At 46.0% G+C, this 23,450-nt stretch overlaps 1 protein-coding gene across 1 annotated transcript in view; it reads right to left on the reverse strand.

Annotated features, from left to right (window-relative positions):
* Positions 1-23,450, reverse strand: part of LOC126516650 (DNA (cytosine-5)-methyltransferase 3C-like) — a 362,078-nt gene that overhangs the window by 110,765 nt on the left and 227,863 nt on the right. The window contains exons 12-13 of the mRNA XM_072285857.1: positions 12,000-12,151; positions 6,743-6,828 (exon numbers count right to left, since the gene is read on the reverse strand). Coding sequence (XP_072141958.1) covers positions 6,743-6,828; positions 12,000-12,151 — 238 coding nt within the window. The remainder of the gene's footprint in view (positions 1-6,742; positions 6,829-11,999; positions 12,152-23,450) is intronic.

A 23,450-nucleotide genomic window follows, 5' to 3' on the forward strand; every position in this document is an offset into this window, starting at 1 on the left:
CGCTCCACTTGATGGAGCAGGAATACGGCTTTTTTGTCTCCATTCTGTGAGTCCGCCACGATTCTCCCGACCGAAGCACGATGTTTGCTTTTGCGATAGAATACGGTGCGTTGTTCTTCCGTCGCGAGATTTTCCAGTAGCTTCTGGCTCTTAGAACGGTGATACGAAACTTGAGAGCGAAGCTTTGGAGATCACAGCGAAGTATCGGCTTGCTCTCTGCATGGCCATCGTTGTTTGTAGTTTGCGCACTGATACTTAGTGTGCTCATAGAGGCAGTCCGAGAGGTGACATTCCACAGGCAGCGATTCAAACGGCTCAGCTTGGTTTGTTTTGGAGCAGGAACACTCCGAGCAGCAGGGTCTTTGCAAGGAATTTTGCGGGAGGCGCCAGGTAGATCGGATAGCCTTCGAAAACCGTGGGGACAGCGCCAGGCAAAAGTTTCTTGACGCGGCACTCTGGAGTGTAATCGGTCGAAAGAAAGTGCTGGATACACACGACCGTAGACAGCGACTTATCGTTGATAGTTTAATTAGATCCTTCCTTGCAACTTTTTTTTTTTTTTGCCATTTGGCGCACCATTCTCCGTCACTTGGAAACTGATGACATGACACGCCTGGGCATTTCCCAGAGCGCGAGCGGCAGAAGGGCACGCAGCAGTACACTATTCGGATTCCACGCGCACCAATTTAACACGAACCACCCTGAAAAATCTCAACAACGCAATCAGCAATCGATTGAGGAAACTATACAAATGACGTCCCAAGACCACTATACTTACTTGGTAGAACTTGGCAGCAGCGAATGTCTGCACTGATGTCCGGTGAATGTTCGCGGTACCTCCAAAACACGTGCGGTGAACCCTGTCCGTCCATTCTGGAGGCGAGGCGCCTACTGAGAAGAGGTAGGGCTGGGTCGACGTGCCTCCATTCAGCGAGCGCGGCCATCAAGAACACACCCTTTTGTTCCCTCGACGGGCGCGCAGGCCGTAAGAAAGAGCGCGCGCGTCGCCTCTCTAGCCGGGCCGTGACGAAGGCTATTAAGGCCGCCGTTTTACCATCTACAAACGACACTCTATCCACAGAGACGGGAGCAACGGCTGTTGCTGCAACTAAAGCCCCTCCATCCATATTTCCGCCGACGCGGTGGCGCGTGGATGGAGGGGTTTTAGCTGCAACATGGCGGTACGGTACGTGTTCTAGGGTCCGTAGTGACTCGGCCCAGTGAAAATGTACCAGTTTATCTGTGTGCGCGGTGCGACAGCGATACATTGCGAATAAGAGCGCGCTACCCAACGACAGAATTCATCGCTTGCTCATTGAAGGTGCTCCATCCAAGGTGCACTCAGAATGGGCGCCAGGCTGCCTTCCGGTGCCACAGGTGCCGAAAGCAGGTGCCGCAGCTACGCGGTATCGCTTTGTTGCACGAGCAGAGAGTCGAAGGAAGTTAATTCACCAACACGGACTACCTCGGCCGTCCGAACGGCCACCTCTCCAGGCGACAAGTGATTTGGCTCACCCACTGCGTGAGCAAAAGCGTGGACGTGTGGCTGTTGCGGGAAATGACCGGCGACTTGTCTCCTCCGTCGGAGCCCAACGACGCCCGTGAGGTCGTGCGGAACGAGCTGGTGCCGTGACGTCCACTCGGTGGCCCCGGGAAGATAGTGCAAATTGACGAGTGCCTTCTTCGCGACAAGCGAGAATACAGTCGAGCCCACCTGATGATGGTGACAACGTTCCGCGGAGCCGACAAAATTACGGCGCTGTTGCAGGCTGCGGACCATGGGTCTTCAGCATGTCTGCGCGACCACCGGGGAGCTGCGACTTTTCAAGGTCGACCGACGCGACGCGGCGACGCTAGGCCCCATTATTGCAGCCAATGTCCAACCAGGGACCATTATTCCCTGTGACTAATAGGCCGCATAGAACGGTATCGCAGATTTAGTGGCTCCTAACGGGGCGAGCCTCAATCTGCATTGGGAGAAAGTAAACCACAGCCTGAACTTTGTGAACCCCATCCCGGGCAGTCACACACAAAAAATTAAATTTACTGTCAAAAAGTGAAGCACCACCTGTCAACGGCAGCTACAGGGCAACTGCGTTGCTACAGGAGTCCCATCTAACATGCATGTGGTGGCAGTCAATTAACGGCCACGTGCGCTGCAAATACCCTTTCTTGCATTTGTTAGACGCCATGGATCGCTCGGGGCTACCAAGTATGAAGAGTTTTTACATAGGAACGTCGGAGGTCTTCTCCACAACCTCGATGACATCAAAGAATTACATCAATTTAATCCAAAGCTGCTGTGTGTACAAGAGAAACATTTGAAAACACATCTGATACACAAACTTCCTTCGTCACTACAACATCTTTCGAAAAGACTGCGCTGAAGTCTGGCGGAGCAGCAATAGTTGCAGACAAGTCTGAAGCTTGTCCACATGTCACCCTTCAGACAGCCCTTGAAGCAGTGTCAGTTCGGGCAATTCTTTTCAGTAAGCTGGTAACCGTATTCTCCATTTATAAGGATCCAAATTGTCATCTCGGAAAAATAGGCTTCTATAACCTCATCGATCAGCTTCCGGAACCCTACATACTTGTGGGTAAAGCTAACAGCACGACGTGGGGAGACTCACGATGCGACACGCCAGGTCGATTCATAGAAAACTTTCTAGTAAGCTCCGGTGCATGCCTCTTCAATAAGGAGAAGCCAACCCATTATAATCTTTATCATAATTCATATTCATCAATAGACTTATCGATTGGCTCTGCCTCCCCGTTTTCTAACTTAGAAAGGAAATTCTCAAAAATCCATTCGGAAGTGGCCACTTTCCAGTGACTCTAATCATAGTAACACGACATGACTCCCCTTCGCATGTCCCTAGGTGGAAACTAGCCCCTGCCGATGGGAAACTTTTTAAAGAATCCACTTTTTAATCACGGACTTTTATCAGATAATTTACCATACACGACGCAATAGCGTATTTTACCTCTTTTATCATTGATGCAGCCAAAGAATGCATTCCACAAACAAGCGGTAGCTTGTACAAAAGACGAGTGCCTTGGTGGAATGAAGACTGCAAGCAGGCGAGCAAGAAACGAAATAAAGCATGGGGCATACTCTGTCAATCCCCAACAGCCGAAAATATGATAGATTTCAACACACATTAAATCACAGGGAAGGCGGACGTGATGGCAAACTAGGCGGGCAAGCTGGGAGAGGTTTATTTATTTATTTATTTATTTATTTATTTATTTATTTATTTATTATACATGCTTTCAAGGCCTAGTAGGCACAGCAGAAGGAAGTGGTGAAAATATACAATGATGCCTTAATTCGTAAACACAGAAAGGAAAACAGTGACACAGACTATGAAGTCTTAAAGGGCAACAAATCTACCCGTTGCCTCTGGTGGATGAAGAAGGAAACAAATTGGAAGGTCAGGCTGTCGCTCTTGGTGAACACTTCGAGCGCATGTCTAGCTCGATCCACTATTCAGTTTTTTCATAAATACAAAAATATAGTAGAACAGAAGCCACTCAACTGTCAATGCAGACCAAGTGGGCCTTATAATCATCCTTTCAGTATTGCCAAGCTTAGAGCTTCCTTTAGTGCATGTCAAAGCTCTGTACTGGGGCCTGACAGAGTCATGTATGACATGATGGCACACCTGCACCCAGACACATAAATTACACTACTGACACTTTTGAATACTATCTGTGCTGCTGGGTATCTGTTATCTAAATAGAAGAAGGCTGTTCTTACCCCAATGTTCAAGCCCCGCAAAGATTCTTCGTCGGTGCCTAGTTACTGGCCTAGAGCGCTTATGCACCTTGTAAACTTTTTGAAAAAAAATCATGAATCGCCTCTCCTAAATTTCCTCGATAAAATGCTTGACCCATTTCAATGTGGCTTTGGCAAGGCCTGTCTAGAAAAGGCCATCTTGTGCACATCGAGGCCAATAACCGGGATGCATTTGTCCACAAGCAGTACTTCTTATCAATATTACTCAATATTGAAAAGGCGTATGACGCGATGTGGTGCTACGGGACATCGCAAGACCTGTCAAAGATGCACATTCGAGAGAACATGCTTAATAATACAGAAAGCTACTTGTCCAACCACACATTCCGAGTCAGAATTGGCAGTGTACTGTCGCGCCCATCTGCACAAGAAACTAGTGTACCTCAAAGAGGCGTGCTCAGCTGCACCCTCTTCATTGTTATGACCTCAGTCCACACGTCGCTACCTCCAACCATTCTCTATTCTATGTAGAAGATGTGCAATTAGCTTTTCAATCTTGTAACCTCACAGTATACGTAACAAGTACAGCATTGCCTGAATAAAGTGTCTAAATGGCCAAACGGAAATGGATTCAAATTTAACCCTCAGAAAAGTTGCTGTCTTCTTTTCTCAAGAAAAGGAGGGCTGGTTCCGGATCCCAGCATTCAACTGCACGGGCAATGAATACCTGTAAATAAGCAGCACAAGATTCTAGGCATCGTGCTAGATGAAAACTGACCTTAATTCCGCACATCAAATATCTCAAGGCGAAATGCTTAAAAACAATATACTTACTAAGAATTTTATCTTACACAACAAGGCACAGTGACAGGAATTGTTTACTGAACTTGTACAAGAGCCTTGTTTGAACACACTTGGATTATGGAGCCGTGGTTTATCACTCTGCCCCGCCAAGTACACACATGATGCTGGATCCCGACCACCACTTAGGTATGCGCCTGTGCACAGGCACCTTGAGAACATGCCCTATTCAAAGTCTATACGTTGAATCGAATGAAGGGTCTCTTCACCTGCAAAGAACATACACCAGTTTCACATACTTCTTCAAAGTAAAGCATAACCCTAGCCATCCTTGGTACACATCCGTTAACATGACATGTGCTACGTTATTCTATAATCGACCATTAGGAAAGGAGTTTTTTTCAATGCACGTCAGAAAACTTAGTGAAGAAATTGGTGTCCCAATCCTCAAACACTGCCTAATGGCCCCAGTGTAGCTGCTACCACCACGGAAATAGCAGCCTGCAGAATGTGACACATCCTTTGTAGAAGTCATAAAGTGTGCTCCTGAGTTACACCCATTGGCATGCATTTCCGGGAACTTCAAGTGAAATACTCGTGTCCTGAATTTTGTACTGATGCATCAAAGTCGCATGTTGGTGTTTCTTATGCTGCAGTCGATCCATCCTGTTCGTAATATGACGTCCTGCACACAGAAACAAGCATCTACACGGCAGCAAACAAAAGTACAGAAGGCAATTACGTTCACCGATTCATTAAGCATCGTTAAAGCATTATTGTTCACACAAAAGAATAAAAATCCTGTATTTACTGATCTCTAATTAATTCTGCCTATTATACAGGCATCTCATCAAAACAACCTAATATATATTAATATGCTGGCTGCCTGGCCATAGAGGAATCGAGGGTAATATGCCTGTTTACCAAATTGCCACATCAATAACAAAACCTATTAATTCTTTAATAGCTGTTCCTGCCATAAGTCTGAAGCATGACATACACAAAAAAAATGAGGCAACATGTGTGGGACACTGAAACTCTTAATAAATTCCATATTACCACGTCACAGTTAGCATTTTGGCCCTACACAACAAAAACGTAACAAACCAGTGTCCTATTATGCCGACTCAGGATAGGGTATATATACAGTACTCACAATATTTTGCTGGCTGGAAGTGACCCTCCAACGTGTAGCTGGGGTGAGAGACTGACAGTCCCCCATGTTTTTATACAATGTCAGAAAGCAGAACCTCAATGTAAAAAGTGCTTTCCCTTTAGCCTATAGACATCACATCACATTCCTCTTCACCCAGCAATGTTCCTTCGAACAGACCCATTTCTTAAGATTAAATAGGTTTTACGCTTTTTACTTGATGTTAGGATATTGCAGGTCATCAGTCCAGGGGATCGCAGCACAACCTCTTAATAGCGGCTGCTGCTGTGACAGTACTACTCGTTAAAGCATGTGCCTTCCCGCCCTTGTGTCTAAGGGCGGCAGTTAGGCAGTAGTGCTACTGGCGCTCAATTTTTAGTTTATCATTTAGTGTATCATAGCTTACCTTTTATGGTAATAGCTCACCTGATATGTCACCTTCATAGTTTTAATACAAATATAGCATATTTTAGGCTATGTACAGCAAATATTTTAGGCCACATACAGCCATGTCACAGATGCCGTATTTTGATTGACTGCACCATCAACTACATCAGACCAATATTTGCGGAGTCGATGAGAAGTGTGGCATTGCACCCAGACGTATGGCTCCGTTCTGAAATTTGGAAGTCTGCATACATCAAATAGGGTCAGCTGGCACAAGACAGTGATAACCACAAATCGCTGGGAAAAGTCTCCATCCAATAGTGGCCATACAAAGGCAAATAATGATGATGACTTTGAGGTGTGTCACTGATTATTATGTGCCAAAATAAACACTCGCAGCTTGTGACAGGCCACACTTCTCTTTACTACCATAAGTGGTAATGAAAACTTGACACGTCTTCATGGCATTCATAATGTTAACCATGAGTGGCATGAACATGTCATCTTCTGCAAAGGCTTCCAGAATATTCAGCGGTGATCGGATGATACATGCAAAAACAAGGAACTCGAAGAGAATTAACTGTTAACAGATTGATAGAATGAGATTTTCAGTGTTGGCTAGTTTTTCGGCAAGCTTTGAATGAGCAAGAGACGGTACTCACGCATACATTCCAGGAATATTGCCCCAGAAGAGCCGAGCCCTGGCCTGCGGCGAGAAGCAGCAAGCATCCAGGAGTGTTGGCTGACACTGAAAATTAGAACAAACACCAATTTGCTTGTTTTGTTTTGCTAGTCATCTCCATATTTACGGCTAAAGACATCCATACCCAAAGCCACACAGTCATTCTTTCGAAACGAGTACAGGCAAAGAAACCTACATTGCACTCATGAATCATGGCTTTCTACGTGCATGCTTAATATGCACCTAGCAGATCGCTATTGTGATTCTCCTTAAACATTGAATAATCATTGACGTAGATGCATGGGCAAGTATTTGTTAATGCCTCCTACAGTAAGTCTACATTCCTAAAAAAGGTGTGTGTGAAGTGGTATCTTCACCAGGTATGTGCCAAATGTAGTTTTAGGTCCCTTTTGTTGTTCTAAAATGATTCCATAAGCACTTAACTTTTTTCTCTACCACGGGGAAAATAGGCTAACAATGCCCAATGGGCGCAGTACGAAAAGACATAACGGGACGTCGCCTGGAACACTTTTATTATTGAGACCATCGCAAATGCGTAAGTGAAGCAATATTTTATACTAATAGTCCTGCATGATAAGCGCTTATTTTTTCCAGGTAATCAGTCTTTTAAATAACGCGGCCAAATGATGGGGAAAAATGCGGCGATACGCATTTCTCTCAGGAGCCATTGCATATGGCTGCTCATTAGCATAATTTGCGCGGCTCGTCGCACCACAAACTATGGCGGAAAACCTCTGCAATTGCGGCCCAGCGCAACGTCACACAACATCAAATCGACGTTTATCAAACAGCCCTTCCTGTGACGCTCCCCACGGCACATTCCTTCAGCCAATCAGCAAGCTGACATGGCGCCTATCTTCGATCGCCACCACGTATTCGCGAAATTGTAGATGCATTTTACTGGCTTCTGTATGCAACTGCTCACTTTCTTTCTGAAGTGCAAACGTTGCAATATAGCTGCCAAGGAGCAAAAAAATGCATCAGTGAATAAAATTTGCAGCTCACGTCACGTTTCATCATCTTGATGAAAACGTAAAATTGCGTTTTGCTAAACTTCCGTTTGCCAGCACAATTTTCAAGGGATGCGAGCTCTCGACAGCCAATCAGAGTCAACATGGCGGATAACGGCGACCGTGCAACCACCATGCCTTTCGAGAATAAAACCTTTGCTTGCATGAAAGTGATTGCTGATGATTTGCAAAGCCTCACATGTGCCGAATACAACAATCGGTATCATACAGTGAAATGTTCGGGGGTTACAAAAACAAACTTGAAAAACTTCTCTACTAATAAAAGACAACAGTGGGTGTGTCTGACTTGTGTGAATCGTGCATCGCAATTTAACTGGAGACGTTGACGGCGTAACCCAGAAGGCTAGAGCAGCAGATGTATCGGCCAAGCAGTCACTGACACATGTACTGACTTAACTTCTTGGGCTGCGTCAACTAGATGAGTTAGTGTTGTATATTCTATTTTAGCGCTTTGTTCTGTTGGATGGTCCCAAGGACGCCCCGCAGTAGATATACCGTATTTATTGCATAATCACACTTTTTTGTAAAAAAAAATTGACGCAAATTCAGGGGTGCGATCATTACGCGGGTTAAATTTCCCACAAAAAGAATTTTTTTTTTTTTTTCATCCCGGTTTGCTGCGGGATGATGACAGGTCAACAAATAGGCGGCTGCCACTGTATGTAGTGCGGGACACCAAAACAAAAATGGCAGTCAGCGGAGCAAGCCGAACGCGCCGAACGCGATTTTTTTTCTTCTCGGAAGTACATTACATGCATTGAAACTGTTTCTTTTGTATCAGTAATGAATAATATCGTTAATATCGGCAAAGTTTGCAGCAATAACATAGCCATGTCCACTTTGAGGGGACACAAACTGATGGGCGCGCTTAGCTGCCAGTGACATAGAAAAACATGGCGAGCATGCTGCGGAAACTAAGGTATTTGTCTTCACTACTATCCTAATACGGCATGTTTCCGCTAAGGGTGGGCTAATATCTTAGCTGTGTTACAAGCGTCGGCGTATGAATAGGGTACACTTCTAACGTATCAGTGTAAACATGGCTGCTATCATTGCCCCTCGCGATTTGTTGCGTGTCCACGAGTGCAGACGAGAAGAATCGAAAGGAGCCTTTTTTGTTGTTGTTGTTGACCGCAACCATTATAAAGCCTACACATAATAAAGGCAAGCTTGGTTGTAACTTTTTGTTTTTTTTGTCATGTAAGTGCAGAAAGTGATGAAAGGAATGAAATGGGACATCTGCTTAAGAATGTTTGGTGCGTGCAGACCACTTGGTTTGTCTTCAAGAGTCGTTCGCGTAGCATTCGACAGATGGTAAGCGCGATCATTACAAGCTAGACTTGGCACATGACATATCGCTGCGGCAAGATCGGGGTGCGATCATTACCCTGGAAATTTTAAAAATCGAATTCTGACGACAAAATTCAGGGGTGCGATCATTACGCAATTGCGATCGTTATGCGAGTAAATATGGTAGAAACACCCTTGCTGCAGCCGAGGGCTAAGTTGGGCGTGGTGTGACACTGGTGTGTGTGTGTCATTCTTTCAGAGCCACCGACAGTGCTCGTTGCCTCCCTTCGAAAACACTACAATGGCACAGCCGACATGTGTCCTGGATGCCTTCCACTTTCCGCAGCTCATCAACTGCAGCCAGCAGGCATGAAGCAGTTCATCGGCAACAACAATTGCGGCGATACCCGTTCGGCCCATCTCCATTGCAACGAACACAGTCAGCCGAAGCAGCCCCCAGTTCGGCCTCAGAGCATCGCCGCTTATCGCATCACACATCACCAACCACGCCCCCAGGAAGCTCAGCAAAACGCACGGTCGTGTACACAACGCACAGCCATGCAAGCCCCAACATGACCAACCTTGATATGAGAGCCCCCCTTATTTTGGAACCATCCGGGAACACCTACAGTACCATGGACTCTAAGATTTTGAAACATGTCTGCTCACTGCTGGCGGGGACAGTTTTTCCGCAAAACACGAAGCCACATTGTTGAAGACACTTCTTGGCACAGTACACTCACCGCGGCATCGGAAATGGTAGGGTTGGCCAAGGACTGCATATTGGTAAAAACGCTAACTGCCAAGTTCAGTCCTCCGGATATACTATCCACAGCACGACTCTCGTTTCAGAACCTAGTGCAAGGCGGGGCATCCCTCAGGATTTTCTCTTCAAATTGCAAGACACTACAAAGCAGTGTGATTTTGGTGACCTGAAGGAGCAGCTGCACCTCCAACAATTAGGTACACAATGGATTGACCTCTACGCGGCTTCGCGAATGTTTGCTTGTTGAAGAGCCCACATTTATGTTCGAGAAGGCCATGACGATCATGAAAGATGCTGAGCGCGTCCAGCGCTGCCTCCGCGAATATGAACCCGAAGTGCTGGTACAGCTGAACACATCACTCTATCAAAGTATGGGGCAGCACTGTCCTTTGCCGCATATTTTCACGTCTTCTACCAAACCCTGGCCTTGTCAACTGACCGGACCTTTGTTGATGTGTCAACATTACAGCTGGCCACCTCATTGTTCAATTGGCTTTAAACTGTGGCTTTCAGCATGCTACTACTCAGAACTGTCCCGCGCGTGGCATGGTTTGCTACCAGTGTTCAAACAGTGGACATTTCGCCATGGTGTTGTAGTAGCACCTTCGCGTGGTCACCACCGACATGGCACCAGCAAGCCTCCAGCTCACCCAGTCATTTCTGACCTCGTCCTTCAGATTGTGTCCAGTTGATGGCCCTGTCAGACAACCAGCCACAACTGGTTGCCCGGAATCTGGGATTTTATGCCGTTGAGGTGAACGGAAAGCATTTACCCCTATATGTGGGCATTGACTCCTCGGTTTCCATTCAGTCTAAAGAGTTGTTCACACGGTACTTTGTCGAGCCTAAGGTGTGTGATTCCAGAGCAGTAGCTCCCCCCAAAATGCTGAAAGACTATGCAGCCACTATCATTCCACTTCTCGGGTATTTTCAAGCTCTGGTAACATTCAGAAATCGCACTGCTGAGATACTGTTCTACATTGTAAACTATGGACGATCCCTCCTTGGCACTGATGCAACCCACCAACTGAACATGACTCTCACAGGCGACAGCCTTCAATGATGCGGCACCACCCCCCAGCCAGTCCTGTTGAAATCCTGGTGTCCTTCGAGTGCATTGCCCCTGCCCAAGGTTCTCCATGAGTTACCACCTGTGCCATCTAACACGTCGCAAAAATCCACCACATCGGGTATGGTGGGCCACCCACCAGCTAGGTTCAATCGTTTTGAACACCTGTTTACTCCTGGCCTTGGCCTCGCACACCGTGCCACCCATCAGGTTCACATATGTTCCGCAGTCCCACCCCAACGCTTAAAGCTCCGACGGCTCCCTTTCACATTGCGAGAACCAGTCAAAGAGGAAATAGAGAACTTATTACAAGACATCATAGAACGTCTGTCGTCATCAGAATTGGTGCCCCCCATTGTTGTTCGCAAACACAATGAAGTCATTCGAATGTATGTGGATCTGCGTGCACCTAACCAGGCCATTGTCATTGATGGCTTCCTGTTGCCTCAAGCGTAAGACCTACCGCAGTCTCTTCAAGGTGATAAATGGTTCTCAAAGTTAGAACACATCGCTTGTGGAGCAATCGCTCCACAAGCGATTGCTCAAATAAGCCAATTAACCATGGCAACGACAGTGCCCAATAGTTGCATGCAAGAGCTTTATTATGAATTTAGACGAAGAGCCCTAGAGTAGCATCTTCGGTTTTTCCCCTGCGACCCCTCATGGAACTTAGCTCAGGTCCGTAACGTACGTCGCTGCGAAAGGACGCTCGGCGTATGTTTAGATTTCAGAAGAGTACACGAGTTCGTTAATTCATGGCAGAACAGTGAAGATTGCTGTTCAGGAATTACTGGTCGATGAAAGCGATTATTGCCTTTCTGAGGCCAGAGTAGCAAAGTGGCAAAGTTTGCTTCAATTCTCAAAACAGTGCCACCTAGTGTCTCCTACCTAGGAAGATGACGGACACAGCAACTGTTGCGAAGCACGATGCAAATGAAATACTACCTATTCCAGCCAGACAGAATGAAGGCACTCATTCTGCAGCTGTCATAATACTTGCAGCACTTTCTAGTACATCTGTCGACAAACTGCGTTACGAAAGTGTCCGCATTGCACTCACCTGGAAGAAGCGTGAAATGATACGTCGGTACTCCCGTGGCATGGCAACAACATTCTCAAACATCCAAAAGAGGTGCGTCCCACCATTCGCTTCTTTCACAGTGCAGAAGATTCGGTAGAACTCAAAGAAAAGAATGCCCGTGCCTGTTGCATCTGTCAAGATGGAGAAGAATACTTTTGCACATTAAAACTGTTGCACATTATTCACATCTTGTTCAGGAAATTTCACTTAATTATGATAGTGATAATAACAACAAAAACATGTGGATCCCTGCATGATGCTGAAGTAATGACGATGACGGTATGACAAAAATGGTACAACAAAACCTGAATAACGCCGATGGAATGGCCACGACAGCACGACGATGACTCTATTGCAACGACAGAACGACTACAACCGAATAATGACAACACGGCAACAATGCATGACGACACTCGAATGCCTATGAGAAAGTGATGATGGAACGGTAATGATGGAATAACGAGGCAATGATAAGGATGGAATGATGGAGGAATGGCGACGGTGGCAGGACAACGATAGTAGGAGGGTGTTGGAATGACAGCAACGAGATGACAATGATGAAGGACGACGACGGTGCGACGAGAACGTGATGATGGCGCTGGAAGGATGATGCCCATATGATGACAGTGGCCTGGCGATGGCTGCATGACTATGACGCAATGACGAAAATACCATGTTGATGACTGCGAGTACGGCGGCACGGCGATGCTGGTATGAATATCACAGAATGACGACAATGGAATAACCAAATGACATATTCACGAATGCAATGGCAATGATGGCATGATGGTAATGGGATGACAGCTGGAATCCTGAAGGAGTGACGGTGTTGGAATGACAATGACGGCAGGACAAGAACTGTATCAGGAAGCTAGCATGACGACGGCACGGCACGAGGCGACGGTAGGACGAAAATAAATTGATGATGCTGAATATATGACGACTGTATGGTGACAACGGCTAGACGGCACCAAGATGACGACGCTGGAAGGATCACGATTGCATGACGACAAATGCATGATGGCAGCGGCATCACGACAATGGTATGGCTATAACAGAATGACGACGATGAAAGGACCACACAGCATGATTATGACCATATGACGACGACAAGAGAATGACTAAGCTGAAATGACGATGACCTGACCACAACAACATGGCTATGAATGTATGACGACGACAGCATGACAACACTGGAATGACTACAACAGAATGGCAACGACGGAACAATCACTGCAGTGTGACGATTGTAGGACGATAGCATGACATTTATGGAAGCACAAAGAAAAATTGACAACAACGAACCTGCACGCCTATAGGGGTATTAAAGATGAGAGTGCTGCCCTGCATGTGAGCTACTCTGCACGACAGCTGAAGTGGTGGGAAAATGGAAGATAGAGTCAAAGAAAGCGTCGCTTTATGAAATGTTTTGTTGTACAGTAGTGCTGTTACCGCTCCGAAATTTTTCTATGGGGCTGTGACCTAGTCAAGCTGTTCTGACAAACAGCTTTTTGTCACAGTCCTTCTTTCTGTATCATTGACAGAATGAAAATAAAGATTGATTGATTGATTGAAACAAAAGCACTTTCGAATGTTCTGGCATCTCGACGTGAAACAGTGGCATCAATGCTTTGGCAGTTAAGGACACATAGCAATAAATATTAACACAGCTACAAAGATGTCCAGTTTGACTATATCAATAGGGCTTCGCTTAAAACACCCAACAATCCTAATTCGCCAGCGAATCCCCTTCTGGTCCCTTACACCTTAGTAAATGAGAATATTTAAAGCAAAGAAATCTGTGGATCCCAGGCGCCGTAGGAATAGGGTTAAGTGCAGCTTTTATTGACATTTGTGAAAAATGCTGTGGCTGCTTAGGCAATCAGTAACATAGCATTTTGCGCGTGTTGGTATGACATGGTGAAATTTAAAGCACACAAAAAGACGAGAACACAGAAACACGTGGTACACACAGGCGCTGACTTGCAACAGTTGACTGCAACAGCTATCAAATTACCGTATTTACCCGCGTATAACCCGCCCCTGCGTATAACCCGCACCCCTAACTTTGAACTCGGCGGAAAAAAAAAAAAAAAAACTCGCGTATAACCCGCACGTTTACCTGAAAAAAAAAATGAGCGCTAGAAAGATGCAACTGAAAGATGCAACTCACACTCAGTGATCATTTCGTTTTCAGAACATTTATTCAAACGACCGCCACCACGTCACTGGTTATCCGATTCTTAATCGTCGCCGCTCTCACTACTGCCATCCGAGGCTTCATCGCCACTCTCAAAGACGTAGTCGTCCTCGGCACCATCCAAACTATTACTGATCGCACATTTTTTAAAGCTTTTGCGCACCAAATCGGCCGGTATCGCTTTCCACGCATCCACGATCCACTGGCACAGCAATGGAATATCAGGCCTTCGCACGCGTCCCGTCGGTGTGAGGGCGTAAATGCCGTCGGCCATCCACTGGGCATACAGCCGCTTCACGTGTGCCTTGAACGGCTTGTTCAGGCACACGTCGAGTGGCTGTAGCATGGACGTCATGCCGCCAGGTATTATGACGAGGTCGGTGCTGGTCTCGGCAAGGCGAGCCTTCACCGCATCAGTGCAGTGGCCTCTGAAGGAATCTAGTACGAGCATCGACCGGCGTGCCAGCAAGGCAACTGGTCTTCGCTCCCAGATTACTCGAAGCCAGTCACCGACTAGGCCACTGTTCATCCACGAATTTTCTTCCGCACGCACAACGATTCCTGGGGGCAGTGGAATGCTAGGTAGCGTCTTGCGAAGTGCGATCACATATCGTTGAAAGTTCAACAACTTTTCCTCGTAGGCTTCAGGAAGCCGCTGGCACATGGTTGTTCGCCGCCGCATAGAAAATCCATGTCTTCGCATGAAGCGCTGAAGCCATCCACGGCTTGCACGAAACTCACGTGGAATGTTCAATTCCCGGGCCAACTTCAGGGCTTCCATTTGCGCCATCTCAGTCGAAACAGCGTGGCCACGACTTCTCTGCTCCTCAATGAACTTCGCAAGCTGCGTCTCGAGGTGGGGGTACGCGCCAGTCTTCGGACCCCGAAACGCTCGCCTGTCCCGGTTCGTTGCTTCGAGACTCTCTTTTTTCTTCCTCCAGTCGCGAATGCACGACTCGTCGACGTCATGCTGTCTTGCAGCAGCTCTGTTGCCGATTTCTTCGGCAGCGGCTATAATCTTTAGCTTCTCTTTCGCTGTGAAACGCTGCCGTCGAGTCGCACTCATGATGCCAAAACAAAGCAGGCAAACAGTGCAAACTGGGGTAAGTACACTAAACAGCGCCTAACGCGAGGCTCAACAATGCTGGCCTTTCGTTGGCCCTTCATCGGCTTGACAAGCGTCGATGACGACGGGAAGGCGGACTACACGGGGAGGCCGCCGCACATTGCGGTGAAGCCAACCCCCCCCCCCCCCCCTCCCAAGGAAAAAATTCGCAGATAACCCGCACCCCCACTTTCTAACCGCGTTTTTTCACATTTTGGTGCGGGTTATACGCGAATAAATACGGTATGCGGCATGCCGTAGTGGCGGACTCCGGATTTATCTTAACACCATGGTGTTCTTTAACGTGTTCCTCAATTTAAGTGCACAATTGGTTTTTTTATTTCGTCCCAGTCCAAATGCGGCTAGAATAGCAGCTTGGGCTTGTTCATTTTCCATCCTGGTGTTAACAGCGCAAAATGTAGAAGGGACATGAGACAAGAAGGTGACACCACAAGCGCCGTCGTCTTCTTGTCTCGTGTACCTTTTATGTTTTGCACTGTTAACACCAAATGCGGCTCCCACGGTGAGAACCAAACCCACAACCTCGAGCCGCAAAGCTACCACAGAAGTGTTGATTTGACGTGTGCCCGCTTCCGTAGTCTGGTGCACTTTAATGTGGCTCTGCTTCTACAAGCCCTGCGTAAGTTTTCTGCTCGACAAATTTGCATGGTGTTTATTTTTGAGAAATAGCAGAAGTGTACCGTACCCTACCTTGAACTTAAATTTATCCTGTTTGCCCGCAACCGCGGGCACGGGATAGCGGCAACCATGCAGTCGCCGCTAAACCCTTTTTGCTTCTTCATGCAGTTCATCGTGCTCCTTGGAGTATGGCTTTATCCCTCGACCTGCGCATGTGCGGTTTCACCAGTGCTCATCTATAATGACTCACTGACACCGTTGCCAGTCCTGCTATCTGACGCAAGTCAAGATCTTTGGTGCCAGCAAGTAATCCAGGGAGCCATCTTCATACCTTTGCACACGGATTCACAGCCGCCAGGAGCAACATCTCCCTTCTGGCTCTACTTAAGTAGCTGCCTTCGTCCGGCCACTTTCAGTGGGCACGGGATAGTGGCAACCATGCAGTCGCCGCTAAACCCTTTTTGCTTCTTCATGCAGGTCTGTGAAGCTCCGTCTCTTTACTCTAAACGTACGAGTAACGTCTGTCTGCTGCTTTTCCCGTGCCCAAGTGTATTTTTTGCCTCACTGTGTGAATGTGCGTTTGTTGCAAGGCTACTCATCCTATCTGGTGACGTTGAACTTAATCCGGGACCCGCAACTGACGCGCAGTACAAAGAACTTCTTGCAGCCATTTCTGCCCTTTCAGCAAAAATAGATTCACGACACACAGAGGTAATGAGTGGTCTCGCCGAATTAAAGGAAAAGCAAGCTCAATTAACTAATCAAGTGTCCGATTTAACCACTAGATTAACGAGAGTTGAATCGCTTGTTGAATCACTTGAGCTTAACCCATCGTCAGCTGACATACCTGCAGTTGTAGCTCACGCCGTTAAAACTGAAAATGCCTCCCTCCTGACACATCTCGATGATCTAGAAGATCGCTCCCGCCGGGTTAACTTAATATTTTATGGTATTTCTGACACTCCGTCAGAAACATGGGCGCAGTCCGAAAAATTGGTGTGCGAATTTTTATCTCATCATCTTAAGTTTGAGGTCCCCGAGAATATGGTATGTAGAGCCCACCGACTTGGCTCGTATACTGCTAATAAGACTCGCCCGATTATAATGAAATTTTCTTGCTCAAAACTAAAGGATAAAATTCTGGCACTAAAATCTAATCTGAAATCCACCGGGGTATCTGTGGGCGAAGATTTCTGCCGAGCAAAGCGCCAGTCTAGGAAAAAGCTGCTTGATTTTGCTAAGGCATCAGGACAGACATACTCAATACGGCTAAATAAGTTATTTTTGAACAAGAAGTGCTACGTTTACTGTTCTACCACTGACAATGTATGCGAAGTCAACATGCCACGTGCAGCACGCTCTTCTGTTCGGTCGCGTCAAGCTATCGAAGGAAATGGTTCGACATAGCTAGCACATGCACAATCTAATAACACCATATCTGTTTTTTTTCACTAACGTGCGAAGTCTACTAAATAAACGTGCTGCGGTGTCCTCACTGATTGATTCATGCGCTGCTGACATAGTATGTCTCACTGAAACATGGCTCTCTGCTCGGATAAAAAATAGCGAAATTTTTGATTGTGAAAAACTGTATTCATGTTATCGCTGCGATCGTGGTGTGCGATCAGGTGGAGGTGTCTTGATTGCAGTTACTGAAACGCTCACTTCAAGCTCAGTTTCCATAGAAACACCACTTGAACTTGTTTGCGTGCGCGTTGTATTCGACAACAGAGATGTTATATTTTGCACATGCTATCGCCCTCCTACTGCTTCGACATCATTTTGCGATGACCTTCACGACGCATTGAACAAATTAGTTGTCAGATACCCTAACGCTCCCCTTTTTCTTCTTGGTGACTTCAACTTTCCCGATATCATTTGGCGTAACGACACGGCAACGTCCCAGTCTTCTCAGAGTACCCAGTTCATAAACACTTGTTTCGATTTCCACTTCACCCAGCTTGTACTGAAACCAACGCGCAGGTCTGCCTCTTCATCTAACATACTAGATCTGATTCTCCCTACGAACCCTGACACAGTTTCCCCAATTATTTACATAGAAGGCTTAAGTGATCACCTTGCACTCACTTTTCATATCAACACACGGGCTCCTGTTAAGAAAACTACGAAGGTGATCTGCGATTACAGCAAAGCCGACATGGCTTCCATTACCGCTGAAATGGAAAATTTCGCAGCTTCTTACATCGCTAATTGCGATCAGCGCTGTGTTGAAGAAAACTGGTGCATTTTCAAAAATAAATTGTTGTCATTAATCGAACGTTTCGTACCGCAAAGAACAGTCGCTTGCAAGCCACGGTCCCCTTGGTTCAACCCCTTTTTGAAGCAACTACGTAACAAAAGAAAGCAGTTGTTTCGTCGCGCAAAAGCTTTATGCAGTGACGTTGCTTGGTCCGCTTACTACCTCACTGAAAGTGACTACAACACAGCCTCCACTAGTGCGAAACAGCATTTTTATTCTGTTACCCTTCCGTCCATCTTGCAAACTAATCCTCGTAAATTCTGGACCATAGTTAACGGTACTCCAAGCAAAATAATCCAATTAACATACCCAAATGATCAACCTGATGCTCCTGAAGAATGCTGTTGTGTATTTAATGATGTGTTCTCTTCACATGTTACCACAATACCACGTGGATTACCGCTTGTATCCAATTCTGGTTTTTCGCCCATGGATCCAATCTCTATTGACTGGGTTGGTGTTAGCTGCCTAATTAACAATCAAAAAACGTCCTCCTCTGCCAACCCAAACTGCCTGAACTCAAAAATTTTGAAGTGTACTAATGTATTTTCTGCTGTTATTTTGTCGCACATTTTCACTCAGTCATTACAGCAGTCTGTTCTTCCACACGACTGGTGCGTGGGAAAGGTGATTCCAGTTCATAAATCAGGTAACACACACTTACCCAGCAATTACAGGCCTATCTCACTAACAAGCATTTCATGTAAAATTCTTGAGCATATAATATATTCACATTTGGCTGAGTTTTTAGAATCAAACTCCTTTTTCAACCCCTGTCAACATGGTTTCCGTAAGTTCTTTTCCTGTGAAACACAGCTCTTAACATTTACTAACGATCTCTTTGCAATTTCTGATCTAGGTACCGACATTGACTGCGTATTTCTTGATTTTGCCAAAGCCTTTGACTCTGTGACCCATGATTTACTTCTGCTTAAGCTGTCTCAAGTTAACTTGGACGCTAATGTACTCGAATGGATAAAAAACTTTCTTTCTAACAGGACGCAGTTTGTAAACACTAATAACTGTAATTCTCGGTTTTCTAACGTACCAGCAGGTGTTCTTCAAGGGTCAGCCCTGGGTCCACTTCTCTTTCTAATCTATATTAATGATCTTCTGAACTGCGTTCTTTACTCTTCCATAAAGCTTTTCGCGGATGACTGTGTTCTTTACCGTAAAATTACTAATCCTTCAGATTCCCAAGAGCTGCAGGACGACCTAAGCCGTGTAATTGAGTGGTGTTCTAATTGGTGCATGCAACTAAATTCAAATAAATGCAAGGCCATGCGTATATCTTGTAACACTGCCACACACACCTACTTTATTAATGGTGCACCTGTGACGTCAGTTAGCTCTTACAAGTATCTCGGCCTTCACATATCAAATAACCTTTCTTGGCACTCGCATATTGACTATGTTACTAAAAACGCTAATAGCATGCTTGGTTACTTACGCCGTAATTTTAGCTCTGCCCCTTCTTCCCTGAAGCTAACTCTTTATAAAACTTTAGTTCGCTCCAAATTGGAGTATGCTTCAGCCATTTGGGATCCGACTCAGTCTTCATTAGTTTCTACTCTTGAAAGTATTCAAAACCGCAGTGCACGCTTTGTATTATCTAATTATTCTCGCTATGCAAGTATTTCTTCAATGAAACGAACTCTTAACTTACCTGATCTTTCGTCACGCCGCAAATCTTCCCGTCTCTCCCTTTTTCACAAAGTTTTTCACTTGAACCCCCTTTTAAAAGAGACCCTTCTTGCCCCTCCGTCTTATATTTCTGCCCGCACTGACCACAGCCTTAAAAATCAGGGTGCCATTGTGCCGTACTAACCGGTACAGTGACTCATTCATCCCCAGGACAAGCACGGACTGGAATCGCCTTCCCGCCTCAATCGCACTCATCGCCGACCCTACTAACTTCAAGACCGCCGTTCAGAATGCCTTTTGTTAGTATTTTTTGTTAATACTTTTTTGTTTGTATTTTTTGCTGCATTACTTCTTGTTTTGACTCCACTCCTTTCTGTAACGCCTTCGGGCCTTGAAAGTACGTGAAATAAATAAATAAATATATAAACCGCTGTCGTGTCTATTGTAGTAGCGTTTCCTTGCCTTCTGTGAACCTTGCCTTATGAACGATGTTTCCTAATGCTTCTCACGTCACCTTTTCACAATCACATCGCCCCCGCCCCCCCCCTCTTTGTATGGGAAGTGGAGCGAAGAGTGGCAAGGCTTTCACTTGTTTTGTGACTGCATCAGTTCTACCCATTCTCTGCATCCTCTGCCCCTCCACTTTACCATGCTATCTAGCTTCCCTCTAGACTTTACCTTTCAGCGCTTACGTTAGTAGAAACGTTAGCGCTGCAAGTTCTGCAATGCTTTGTGGGGGGTCATGTTTAATTACAGCTATCAAGAGGCTAATGTTGTGATGCCCAGGGAGCTCCAAGGGCATTGTGCACATTCGAAGCAGTACAAAGGTCGAAATTAGTTTCTCGCATTGACTTTCCTCTCTGCCACGCTCCAATAATGTATACACATGCTCTTAACCACCCCCCGACACAGTGTGCCTGACAGCAGCAGCAGCAGTGGGGAAACCGAAGGAAGAGGCAAAGAAAGCTTTGCTTTAAAAGTGAGCGCGAGTTCTCAACAAAGCTCACTCAGTGACATCGGTTAGCAACCATGAAATGAAGTGTCTAGTTTCTTGAAGTGACGGGAAGGTGCAACTTTTTCCTCTTTTGTAATATCTTATTTTATTTTATTTGTTTGGAGTGATATGCTGGCATATGAACCCGCCCGATATAGAGGGCAAATGACATCCAGTATTGGTTTATTGTTTCTTTTGTCGCGGTTTGTGTTTTAATGCGTTAACGGCGTGAAAAGATTTTGCCTGGCTGCAGAATACTTATCATTTTGAAAACGGATAGTGGAAACACGTGACTGCATGGCTTGCTATACTATCAGCGCATTCTAAAAGCACAGCGCAGGAGATGCTGGTACCGGTGCTGTGAACATATGCTGCCATCATGCTCATAGCAACAAAGAATTGCTTGCCTGTCGTCTGCTAGCATCACTTAGACTCTCAGGAAGAATAATTAAAACATATGAGAATCATCATCATCATAATAATCAACAGCCTATTTTATGTCCACTGCAGGACGAAGGCCTCTCCCTGCGATGTCCAATTACCCCTGTCTTGCGCCAACCGATTCAAACTAGCAGCCGCAAATTTACCAATTTCATCACCCCACCGAGCCTTCTGCCGTCCTCCGCTGCACTTCCCTTCTCTTGGCACCCATTATTAAGCCCCAATGGTCCACCAGTTATCTAACTTACGCATTACATGACCTACCCAGCTCCATTTTTTTCTCTTAATGTCAATTAGAGTATCGGCTATCCCAGTTTGCTCTCTGATCCACACCCCTCTCTGTCTCCTTAATGTTACGCCTAATATTCTTCGTTCCATTGCTCTTTGCGTGGTCCTTAACTTGCTATCAAGCTTCTTTGTCAGTCTCCAAGTTTCAGCCCCATATGTCAGCACCTGCAAAATGCACTAATTGCACTCCTTTATTTTCAATAATAATGGTAAGCTTCCAGTCAGCAGCTGACAGTGTCTGCCGTATGCACTCCAACCCATTTTCATTATGTAAATTTCCTTCTCACGATCAGGGTTCCCTTGAGTATTTGACCTATGTAAACGTATCCCTTCAGAGACTCCAGAGCCTGACTGGAGATCCTGAACTCTTGTTCCATTGCCAGGCTATTGATCATTATATTTGTCTTCTGCATTTTAACCTTCAACCCCACTCTTAAACATTCTCTGTAAGGTCCTCAATCATTTGTTGTAACTCGTCTCCAGTGTTGTTCAACAGGACAATGTCATCTACGAACCGAAGGTTGCCGAGATATTCGCTGTTGACCCTCACTCCTAAGCCTTCCCAGTTTAATAGCTTGAATACTTCTAAGCACGCAGTGAATTGCATTGAAGAGATTGTGTCTCCTTGTCTGACCCCTTTCTTTATAGGTATGTTCCTACTTTTCTTGTGGAGAATTAAGGTAGCTGCGGAATCTCTGTGGATATTTTCCAAGATATTTACATAGGCGTCCGGTACTCCTGAATTACGTAATACGTCTATGACTGCAGGTATCTATACTGAATCAAATGCATATTCATAATCTATGAAAGTCATATAGAGAGGCTGATTGTACTGTGTATTTCTCCATTACAGTAAAAGCTCGTTAATTCGGACTTCTAGGGACCGTAAATTATGTCCGAATTAACCGAATGTCCGAATTATAGAGCGGACAACAAAAACAATAAATGCACGACTTTCATCAACAAACCTTTACTGCGCAAAGTAATTGAGGATGCTCGTCTGCTTTCGAGCAGAAACCCGTGCGGATACTATTTTACGAAGTCCTTCCAGGTGCTTAGCAGCTCGCATGCTGTCTGCAGTGTCCCAACAAAATTCTTCCAACACAGCGAGGGCCTCCGCGGCCTCCTTCACAGTGCGAGGGGGCCGAGGCTGCTCCTCTCGCGGCTCCTCTTCCTCCTCAGAATCTTCGCCATGCAGCATGTCCCTGACAATTTCTTCTTCGGTAAGCGAGCCGGCTGTAACAACGCCATCATCAATTCCGACGTAATCAGCGAGTGTCACCGCATCTGGCAGAACTCCTCCAAAATCCTCGCAGTCATCTCCATTGTCATCTAGCGACACTTCGGCCACTGCATCATTGCCAGGCTCACGCAGAACGAAGTCACTGTGTCTAAAACAGTTGGCGACGACGTGTGCGGGCGTGTTGTGCCAAACGTAGGCAAGAATGTTGACCGCGCTCAAAAGAGTCACGTCGTACTGCTTGCCGACTTCATGGCACAGGAGCACAGGAGCATCGGTTGGAGGGCCGATGTTGTGTTCGGCGGCAAGAAAACAACTTCTATGTTGTCCAGTCCGGTGACACTGTTATGCGCACTACAACTGTCCAGCACCATTAACACTTTGCAGTTCTTTGCGGAAAACTGTCAGTCTAACTTCTGCATCCAGCCACGAAAAATTTCCGACGTCATCCAGGCCTTTTTATTCGCTCGGTATTCCACCGGAAGAGCAGGCATGTTCTTAAAGCACCATAGCTTTTGTGCCTTTCCAATGACAACAAGCTGCAAGCGCTCTGTTCCTGTCATGTTGGCGGCTAAAATAATAGTGACGCGTTCCTTGGATCTTTTGCCACCGATGCACG

The sequence above is a fragment of the Dermacentor andersoni genome, chromosome 1 (assembly GCF_023375885.2).
Source record: "Dermacentor andersoni chromosome 1, qqDerAnde1_hic_scaffold, whole genome shotgun sequence".
In the NCBI taxonomy this organism is placed as follows: domain Eukaryota; kingdom Metazoa; phylum Arthropoda; class Arachnida; order Ixodida; family Ixodidae; genus Dermacentor; species Dermacentor andersoni.